The sequence below is a fragment of the Dipodomys spectabilis genome, unplaced genomic scaffold, assembly GCF_019054845.1.
Source record: "Dipodomys spectabilis isolate Male_0828 unplaced genomic scaffold, ASM1905484v1 ptg000019l, whole genome shotgun sequence".
NCBI classification, from domain to species: domain Eukaryota; kingdom Metazoa; phylum Chordata; class Mammalia; order Rodentia; family Heteromyidae; genus Dipodomys; species Dipodomys spectabilis.
In genome coordinates, this window is record NW_024870696.1 from 19,151,941 (window position 1) to 19,162,741 (window position 10,801).

The 10,801-nt window shown below is 41.2% G+C and overlaps 1 protein-coding gene across 5 annotated transcripts; it reads left to right on the forward strand.

Moving 5' to 3' along the window:
- The first annotated feature begins 435 nt into the window (after positions 1 to 435).
- On the forward strand, positions 436 to 9,692 carry Cenpl (centromere protein L). Of its 5 annotated transcripts, none has more exons than XM_042674382.1 (6): positions 436 to 485; positions 796 to 980; positions 3,567 to 3,743; positions 4,511 to 4,762; positions 5,642 to 6,184; positions 9,073 to 9,692. In XM_042674382.1, exons 2-6 carry the CDS (start codon positions 894 to 896, stop codon positions 9,142 to 9,144), a joined length of 1,131 nt encoding a protein of 376 aa, XP_042530316.1. In that variant the 5' UTR covers positions 436 to 485; positions 796 to 893; the 3' UTR covers positions 9,145 to 9,692. The 5 variants fall into 5 exon arrangements, with proteins under 5 accessions (XP_042530316.1, XP_042530315.1, XP_042530318.1 ...); XM_042674381.1 differs by lacking the exon at positions 436 to 485 and adding an exon at positions 493 to 633; XM_042674384.1 differs by lacking the exon at positions 436 to 485 and adding an exon at positions 493 to 633 and having other exon boundaries at positions 796 to 888.
- Positions 9,693 to 10,801: the final 1,109 nt, after the last annotated feature.

Here is a 10,801-nt window from a genome sequence, read left to right on the forward strand (position 1 = left end):
CCAAGGTTCACGCCGGCACGACCAGGAAACGAGGAGGAGCGGCCGCGCTTCCGACCCTTCCGAACCGGGCGCCCGAACTCAGGTTCTGGAAGACGAAGAGGAGCAAATCGAAAACACGCTCGACCCCGAACCTGCACGCACGCACGCACACAGACACACTCGCGCGGCACATGGAATTCGGTCGTTCCTCTTACCGCCCCGCCAGCGCCCAAGATGACGGTAAATGCATTCGCCCAATCAGAGCGAAGGTGCCGCCGCCATGCTTACGACGGGCGGAAATTTGAGGGAAAGCTTCGCACCGGTTAAAAGCGGAGAGAGCGACGCCTCGCGGTTGGGAGTGTTGGCGCGAGCGAGGGGCTCGGCCTTGCCCTCAGTTACAATGGCAACCGCAGTTGCTTCACCGGCAGGAAAGGGGAGGGCGGGGACTGAGAGCTGACTTCCGGTTTGGGGCCGCCGAGCCAGTCGGGAGATGATTTTAAACTGAGGTGGGCGCTAAGGCGTTGGTTGAACGGGCGTCTGGCGGGGCTGGTTTCACCAGGGTCCTTGGGGGCCGCAGGCTCGGTGGAGGGAGGGCGCCTTGTGCTTTGCCTTTCCCCTCGGTGAGCAGAAGACCCGTCTTTGAGGAGCCGTCAGGTGAGCGGGAAGGCCCGCCCGGCGCGCGGGCGTGGCGCGGGGCCGGGGAGCCGCGGCCTCCGCGCTGGCGGGTGCGGGTGTCCGCCGGCCGGGCGCGCGGGAACACTCCAGCTTCTCTCACCGCGGTCATTGGGGCGACCCTTTTCTTTTTATTTAACGCAGGGAGCCTGGGTCTCGATGTCGTCTTGGAGCCGACCTGAAGAGAATGAGTCGTGGACCTAGAATGGGCGACCGCGTCGTCCCGGCCCTCGGTTGGTGAGATGCTCTGCGTCGCTTCCGGCCTGGCTCGGCCCTGGCGCACCGAGGATGCGCAAGCGCGGTTGAGCGCTGGCACTGGGCCCCCGGGTGTAGGTATTGGCAATCAGAGTGAAGCGATCACTTTCCTCACGGACTAACCACGGGAGAGAAACAGCGGGGTCTGAATTGTGTGCAATGAACTGTTAGTGCAAGAGGAGTTCCCGAGGGGAGCGAGGGGAAGGGAAATTTGTCTCGTTCTTATCTGTCAGCCGGGAACGTGGTAACCAACCCTAAGGAAGTTGTTTGAGGATTAAATGAGACAATATTTACTAAGGGCTTAGAAAAGCATCTGGAACATGGTGAATGCTTAACAGGTTTCGTCCCAAGTAACAGACTTGGAAGAAACATTCTGTGCAAATGAAGCAGATTAATATATCCTTTTAAATAGGTAATTAAATGTGTCTTTAAAGGCTAATGCTTTAGTGTAAATGCTACTTTAGTTTGCTTGTTTACTTATTCATTGACAGAGTTCATGATCCTCCTGTCTCACCTTCCCCGGTGCTGGGGTTACAGGCCCAGTGGTTGTTATTTATTTACTTAAAAAAATTCTTATTGTGATTGTGATTACATAATTTCCCAAATTTCACAGTATTGTGGGATAGTGATACTTAGTTAAAGTCACAAACACATTTTAACTTTCATGGGGCAAATTATCGAGGTCTATAACATTTATGAGTTTTGTGAGCTTTGACAATACAGTTATTTCTTCCACATTGGGTGATATGTACATTTTTTAAACTGTAATTTTTTGTCTTTTTTTTTTTTTTCTTTTTTGGTACTGGGGATCGAACCCAGGACGTTGCACTTGCTAGGCAAGCACTTTGCCACCGAGCTACATCCCAGCTCGATATGTACATTTCTTTTATTTTGCATAGCATCAGCTGTTCCCTCTTTCCCACTCATTCCCTCCCTCCCATCGTTGTCATTGAGTTGCTTCATTCATTTTGGTCAATGTCCAGTGCTGCTGATGGGTCCCACTGTTGTATGTTTTTCCCTGATTCCCTCTAGTTCTGTGCCCTCCTCCTCGTTTCCGTCTAGTGTGCACATGTATACCATATATGTGATTAGCAGCATGGGGTTATTTAGTAGTGATTTGACCAGATGAGTGGAAGTCCTTTTTCTCTTAAGCCTTGTTAATTTTGTCGTATCACCTTATGTTTTGGGTTTAACATCCAGTGGTTATTTAAATCATGTAGTAACTCAGTAGCTGAGGAGAGTGGGAGGATTTGGTAATAGCAGGAGGATGTGACTCTGGTGTTAGTTGGAATTTATTAGGAATTTCTTTTTTCTCTCTCTCTCTCAGAATTGAGTTTTAAAAGGGAGAGTTTACACCAGGGGACCATTGCTCTTTTAAACAAAAGGAAAAGCTTAGAAGGAGTCAAAATCATAAAAAGAATAGGACTCTTTTCACCAAACACAAAGACTGCTCTGATGAGACGTTCAAGGATATTTCTAAGCCCACCAAAATTACAGCAAGGATAAGACTCAAAAGAGGTGCAGCTCTTTCAGTGTAACAGCAACACCAACCCTGGGTTCCGTGTGACTTCCACTTCTACCCCAGCCCAGCCTCTCCAGGTCCTCCCCCTCATTCAGGCACTCAGAAGTATCAGAATACCCCCACAACTCCAGCTCTAGCCACTCCTCCAGCTTTCTAAGTCACTGCGCTAGACATAACATGAGGTGGTACTTACGTTCTACCTCAAAGCAAGGAAAAGGATAGGAATGCATAGCTGTTAGTCTACACCTACTGAAGTGTATCCTGGGGGGGCTTAATAGAAATGTGACAAGGATCATATCATGGAGATATTTTATACCTGTGAGAAAATTTAAATGTATTGAAAGGATGCATCCAGAGGCTATACATCTGTGGAGTTTGAAAATCCCAGTGAAACTTGGAAGTTGCTGAAGTCAGTGGAGAAGGAATTGATGTCAGGGCATTTACTACTGCACCATGCTGGCACCTTGGCCTAGGTGCCATCTCCAAGCAATTTATCTCTCCCAAGGAAATACTGCTCACACCTTCCAATGAGCTGTTTGGTAGAAGCCCAATTTTGTTGGGCTCATCTAGAGATGAGGTATCATTGTATGCACAAGCCATGGATATAGGTAGAAGTATATAACAGGATAGATTTTTTTGTTGCTGTTTTTTTTTTTAAACTACTGTTTGAATTTGCCCATTAGAAAGGAGGTCTGACTTAATCATGGTCTTGGCAGAAGTATAATGGGAAATAGTCACTTCAGATAGGAAAGCTATTGATAAGCAGAAGCATGGAAATATAAGTATGTTTATGTAGTAGATTGGTGATGAAAATTAGGAGTATAAAAAACCTGAATTATGAAATATCTAACAAGAGAGTTTAGGATTTGTCACTGGAATGGCAAAAGCTTTACAGAAACATCATTTATGTCAAATAGCTAACAGTATAGTACCATTTTTGGAACAATGGTTTACTTTCAGATATGGAAAACTTAATTGTGCTAATGAAAACATTAAATCTCAGAATGGATGACAAGCTGTGGAAAGAAAAAAATTTAGTAGAATGCTTAGACTACATGTTAAAAAATGAAAGTGAGAAACTACATCAATGTATTTAAGGTTTTTTTTTTTTTTTTTTTTTTTTTTTTTTTTTATGTAGACCATGGAGCCTTGTGATTCACCAGAATCAACTCCTAGACAAAATGCCTCCTCAAATCTTAAAGATTACTTTTTAGCTTCCACCCCTTGGCAGAAACGATTGGAATCTGTCAGGAAGCAAACTTCCTTAGTTCAGACCACACCACGTAGGAAAGTTCCTGAGTGTTCACAATTACAGGTATGATTTATATCCCTAAGTCAATAAATGAGACAATCTGAACAAAGTACTTTAATTTTGTTATATTTATAGTATTTTTTTTTACCTTAAATTCAGGGCCTAAGCATTGTCCCTGAGTTCTTTTTGCTCAACTAGTGCTCTACCACTTGAACCACAACTCCTCTTCCAGCTTTTTGGTGGTTAATTGGAGATAAGAATTTTAGGGGCTGGGAAGGTGGCTCAGTGGTAGAGCGCTTGCCTTGCATGCATGAGGCACTGGGTTCCATTACTCAGCACCACATAAGCAGAAAAGGCCGGAAGTGGCGCTGTGGCTCAAGTGGTAGAGTGCTAGCCTTGAGCTGAAGAGCTGAGGGACAGCACCCAGGCCCTGAGTTCAGGCCCCATGACCAGCCAAAAAAAAAAAAGATTAAGTAAAAATTGTTGTTGTTTTAATGAATACACTGTAGCTGATCCACCATCTTGAGCCACAGCACCATTTCTGGCTTTTTCCATTTATGTGGTACCAAGGAATTTAACCCAGGGCTTCATGCATGCTAGGTAAGCACTCTACCATCAAGCCACATTCCCAGCCCCCACCATCTTTCTTGGATTAGACGACTACAGTGAAAGTTGCAAAAGATAGTTGGAGCTGTGAGGTTATGTAAGAAAGTATGCACTCAATTCAGAGGTTAGATCTTTGGCATGTAAAGATCAAAAGTCCAATAATATATTAAATAATTAAAGTGCTATGATTAAAAAAATTAAGTGTTTTTTTTCTTTTATTTTAGGAAACTATTGATCCTCATAAGCTTGCATTCCTTTTGCATAAACAATGGACTTTGTATAGTTTAACCCCACTGTATAAATTCTCCTATACTAATCTCAAAGAGTATTCTAGACTTCTGAGTGCATTTGTTGCTGCTGAAAAGCAAAAAGGACTTGCTGTGGAAGTGGGAGAAGATTTCAACATCAAAGTGATTTTCTCTACTCTCCTAGGAATTAAAGGAACGCCAAGGGACTCGGAAGCATTTCTTGTCCAGGTATATATTATATATCAATACTTGCTTCCTAGAGGAAGAGAATTTTCATTTTCTTGATTTGGAATGGAAATTACGCTATTTTCTTTTCTTTTCTTTTTTTAGTACTGGGGATTGAACCCAGGACGTTGCACTTGCTAGGCAAGCACTTTGCCACTGAGCTACATCCCAGCCCAATTATGCTGTTTTCTTACTGCATTTTAAAATTCTAAACTTGTGACTTTTAAACTATGTATATATATTTTTTGCTTTTTTGGCCAAATTATAATAATAAGTATTGTCAACTTGAGAAGAATTTTGTGTATATGTGTATAAAGTCAGGTTGACTTTTAAAAATATATAAAAGTGGGGCTGTGGCTCAAGTGGTAAAGTACTCTGGAGGCTGAGATCTGAGGATCACAGTTCAGAGCCAGCTTGGGCAGGAAAGTCCGTGAGACTCTTATCTCAGTTAACCACCAGAAAACTGGAAGTGGTGCAGTGGCTCAAGTGATAGAGTGCTTGCCTTGAGCTGAACTGCTGAGGGACAGTGTCCAGGTGGAGTTCAAGCCCCACAACTGACAAAAAACAAAAACTTTTATCAGGATAATTTAAGCTTGTTGGATCTAGTGACTTTCATATTCTTTTCTAAGTTGAGGTTTTTTTTTTTCCCCCTTTGAGGTACTGCCCTTGATTATACCTGTAGGCATCTCTTATTTTGCATTTCTAATATTGGGCTAAAAATCAATTATTTTGTTAACTTTAATAGTGATAAAGGAAGTTAGTACCTTTTTGTTCTTTTTAGGAAATAATATGTCAGATCTTATAATTTACAAATTTATATTTAGAATGCATCATTTAGAAATAAACACTCTTGAACTTAACCTGTTTTACTTTCCATTGTAGATTCTTTCAAAATCTCAATTGCCATCTAAGAACAGAGAAGATAAAGTGTTGTGGACTGGTTGGTTCTGCTGTATATTTGGAGATAGTTTTCTGGAGACTGTTTCAGAAGATTTTACCTGTCTACCCTTATTCCTTGCAAATGGATCAGAGTCTAATACAGCCATAATTGGAACTTGGTTTCAGAAAACCTTTGACTGTTACTTCAGTCGTTTAGCAATCAATGCATTTAATCTTTCCTGGATGGCTGCTATGTGGACTGCATGCAAAATGGACCATTACATGGCTACTACTGAGTTTCTTTGGTCTGTACCGTGTAGCCCTCAAAGTCTGGACATTTGTTATGCAATACATCCAGAGGATGCAAAAGCTTTGTGGGACAGTGTCCACAAGACACCTGGGGAGGTTACTCAGGAGGAAGTTGACTTGTTTATGGACTGCCTTTGTTCACACTTCCATAGGCATTTTAAAATTCATTTATCAGCCACAAGATTGGTTCGTGTTTCAACATCTGTAGCTTCAGCACATACTGATGGAAAAATAAAGGTTAGTTTGGGTTTTTCCTTATTGTTGCTAGGTTTTAAAAATTTATGGTGAGCTGGGCACCAGTGGCTCACGCCTATAATCCTAGCTACTCAGGAGGCTGAGATCTGAGGATTGCAGTTCAAAGCCAGCCCAGGCAGGAAACCAGAAAACCGGAAGTGGTGCTGTGGCTTACTGGTAGAGTGCTTGCCTTGAGCTGAAGAGCTGAGGGACAGCTCCCGGGCCCATAGTTCAAGTCCCACAACAGACAATTTTTTTTAAAATTATGATTGTGATTATGTTTTTCACATTGAAGAAACATTTGAATGTAGGCTAGTTCAAGATAGTAGAAACATTTTATTTATACTTTTTTGGAATGAATTACAGTCTTCAGCCATCTAGATGCAGCTTACTGATGGAAGGACACTTACAATGTGTTTTACACTATACATAGGTGATAATATGAATTGTTCTGTGATAACATGGAGACTGTGAACATTGTTTCTTGTCCAGTTTTGAAATAAGAAAGTAACAGACTGAGAGCCTTAGACTTTGCCTGATATCTCAGCTATTCAGAGGTTGAGATCTGAGGACTGGTGTTGAAGCCAGGCTTGGCAGAAAAGTCTGTGAGACTCCTGTCTCCAACTAACCACCAAAAAGATGGAAGTGGACAGGCGGCTCAAAGTGGTAGAGTATCAGTTTTGAGCAAAAGAGCCAAGGGTCAGTGCCCAGACCCTGAATTGAAGCTCCCAAAAAAGAAAATAAAGAAAATAAAGGAGAAATTTATGTGTGAGTTAAGAATTATAGTCAGAAGCACAGAATAAAGTGTTAACTTTTATTTTTATTTTTTTAAATTTTTATTTATTTTTTATTGTGAAAATACTGTACAGAGGGGTTACAATTACATGGGCAAGATAATGAGTACATTTCTTATCAAGCATTGTAGCCTCCTCTGTTTCTCCTTCCCATCCCTTCCCATCCTCCCCCTTCCCCAAGTGTTAACTTTTCTATCATTGGGAAAGAAAGGAGACATTGTTTTACTCTATGAAGTGATAATCACAAAAAGTATCAGATATAGGGCCGGGCATGTCTTAGTGGTAGAGTGCTTGCCTAGCATGCATGAAGCCCTGGTTTAATTCCTTAGTACCACATAAACAGAAAAAGCTGGAAGTGGTGCTGTGGCTTAAGTGATAAGAGTGCTAGCCTTGAGCAAAAGCTCAGGGACAGTGCCCAGGACCTGAATTCAAGCCCCAAGACTGGCCAAAAAAAATCAGAAATAAACAAGAGTTGGCTCCTATAATATATTTATTTGTATTTTTTCTTCTTAGAATATAATTTTAAAAAAAGGAATATAATTATATAGCTTCACTATACAGCTAGTTAATGTTTCCCGTGGTCTTTTTTTCTGTGTTAGGAGATGTAACTTTTTTAATTAAAAAAATTTGCACATTAGCCAGGTGCAGGTGGCTCATGTCTGTAATCTTAGCCACTCAGGAGGCTGAGATCTGAGGATCATGATTCAAAGCCAGCCCGGGCAGGAAAGTCCGTGAGATTCTTATCTCCAGTTAACCACCAGAAAAACTGGAAGTGGTGCTGTGGCTCAAGTGGTAGAGCTCTTGCCTTGAGCTGAAGAACTCAGGGACAGTGCCCAGGTCAGAGTTCAAGCCCCATGATGGACCAAAAAAAAAAATTTGCACATTTGTTTTTGCCACGGTAGGCAGCTACTCTGTCAATAAGCAATACCTTCACTTCTATTTATACTTATTTCTGGGGTACTGTATAATAATTTGATAGATCCATACAATGTATAATGATCAAATCATGGCAATTAGCATATCTATTCAAGTATTTAGTCTTTCTGTATATTGGAATGTTTAGACTTTTTAAATTATTTTGAAATGGTAAATAAACTGTAGAATGTAGTTACCTCACTGTGCTATAGAACATTAGAACTAATTTATTCTTTCTGGCTGTATTTTGATACCCATTTCCTAAGCTGTCTCTATCCCTTCTTTTCCATATCTTTCCTAGCTGCTAGTGATCACAATTTTCTGTGAGATCAACTTTTTTGGCTTTACAAATTAATGAGAACATGCAGTATTTGTCTCTCTGTACTTAGCAGATTTTAATTCTAATCTTTAGAGCAACCCTGTAATTAGGTGTTTTTAATCCACATTTTATTTTAAAATAGTTAAACTGAGGCCAACACAAGTTTTAATTAAGTGACATATGCAAGATAGGTTGGTGAGAAAAGTCAAGATTTCAGCTCTCATACTGTGGGCTGGTAGCTCATGCTTATGATTCTAGCTACTCAGGCAGCTGAGATCTGAGGATTACATGAAAATCTGAGCAAGAAAGCCATGAGACTTTTATTTCCAATTAACTACCAAAAAAAGCCGAAGTGGAACTATGAGTAGAGCACTAGCCTTGAGCAAAAAAAGCTCAGGGACAGTACTCAGACCATGAGTTCAAACCCTAAGACTGGCACAAAAAAATGCTATACTAGAGGCATGGCTCATAGTGAGAGCACCAGCTTGAGCAAGAAAGCCAAGTGAGAGCAAGAGGCTCTGAGTTCAGGCTCTGGTACTGGCACAAAAAGAAACAAAATGAGACTTGAACTCCATATTGTTAGATTTTAAGAACAAAATGAAGATCATAATTGGGAATCGTAAAGTGTCTCTGCAGAATGCTTTGGGGTGAATCTCAGTGTCTCAAAATTGGAAGACAGAAGAAAGAGAGAGATGGAAAGAAAGAGAAAGGGAAAAGACAAAACTGAAGAATATATTGTAGTATTGCATGTGATAAACTTAATGAACTAAATCTAGAAATTAAACCAATATAACATTGTTACCATAAACTATTTTTTACCATATTCTAATTATAAAAATTTCTTTTCTTTTTTCTTTTTACAGATTCTGTGTCATAAATACCTTATTGGTGTGTTGGCATATTTGACAGAACTGGCAGTTTTTCAAATTGAGTGAGGCCTTGAGTAACCTCTGAATTACGGATCATATATTCTTTTGTCAGTGATTATTTGCTTAGTTGCTACGCTTATAGGAGTGCAAGAGAAATAGGTATCTATCCCTGTGTCTGTTTTCTTCACAGTGCCTTTGGAATTGACCAAATGGAAATGAAGAACCATCTAGAAGGACAATGTGGTTGGTAGTGGATGAACCACAGCTTTACAGTTACGCAGCAGCCACAATACTGTGGGATAAAAAGTGTTCCATTAATTTGTTGATCATCTTTTAAAAAGTAATGTTTATTATATTTATTAGTAGTCAAATAAATGTATCTGATGTTTGGTATTGATGACTTGGACCTTTAAAACCTTTAATATCCCTTTTAAGCATTTTGGACTTGTACTCAGAATCTTTGTCTTCAAAAGACATTTTCTGCATTGTTTTGCTATAGAGAACTAAATATCCAAATTCTCAAAAAGAAAATAACATAATTTTTAAGCCATTGATATTTTTTTTAGTACTATTGGATTCTTATGGCAATGTGGAATTAAATATTTTAAAATGAAGCAGTGTCGTCCTCAGTGTCTTTTATTTTTGGCAGTAGTGAGATTTCGGTAATTTTCAGGGCCTTGAGCTTGCTAGTCAGGTACTCTACTGCTGAGCCACACTTCTTAATCTTCCTCAGTGTCATTTTTATGGGGTCAGTCATGGGTCTTAAACTCTGGGCTTGGGCGCTATCCCCTCAGCTCTTCAGTTCAAGGGGAGCACTCTACCTTTTGAGCCAGTTTTCTGGTTAATTGGAGATAAGAGTCTCATGGACTTTCCTGTCCAGGCTGGCTTTGAATTGCAATCCTTTTAGTCTCCTGAGTAGCTAGGGTTACAGGCGTGAGCCACTGATGCCCAGCTCTTCCTCAGTGTCTTAATGTTTTTTTCCCGGGGTCGGGGGGACCTGGTGAGGGGTGTGGGTGCTCAAGGTTGGTGTTGAATGATGTGTTGTTTTTTTTTTAATTGTTTTATTTATGGTTATTTATGGTTTGTTTTTTTTGGGGGGGTCCTGTCATGGGGCCTGAACTCTGGGCCTGGGTGCTGTCCCTCAGCTCTTCAGCTCAAGGCTAGCACTCTACCACTTGAGCCACAGTGCCACTTCAGGCTTTTTTCTTTTTGCTTATGTGGTGCTGAGGAATCGAACCCAGGGCCTCATGCATGCAAGGCTAGCACTCTACCACTGAGCCACCTTCCCAGCCCCTTATTTATGGTTTTTAAAAATTGTTTTATTTATGGTTGTATTTATAGACCTTAAGCTTGCCTGGCAAGAACTCTACCACTTAAGCCATACCCACCCCCAGTACTTTTTTCTTTAGTTGTTTGCCAGTCCCAGGGCTTGAACTCAGGGCCTGGGCACAGTCCCTGAGCTTTTTTCACTCAAGGCAGCACTCTACCACTTGAGCCACAGCACCATTCAGGCTTTTTCTGTTTATGTGGTACTGTGGAATCTAACCCAGGGCTTTATGCATGCAGGGCAAGCACTCTACCACTAAGCCACATTCCCAGCCCAGTTGTTTCTTTTTTAGATAGGGTCTTGTGCTTTCAGCTAGTGGCTGGCTTTGAACTTGAGATTTTCCTATGTGTATCTTCTGAGTAGCCACCACATCTGACCAATTAGGCTTTTCCTCTA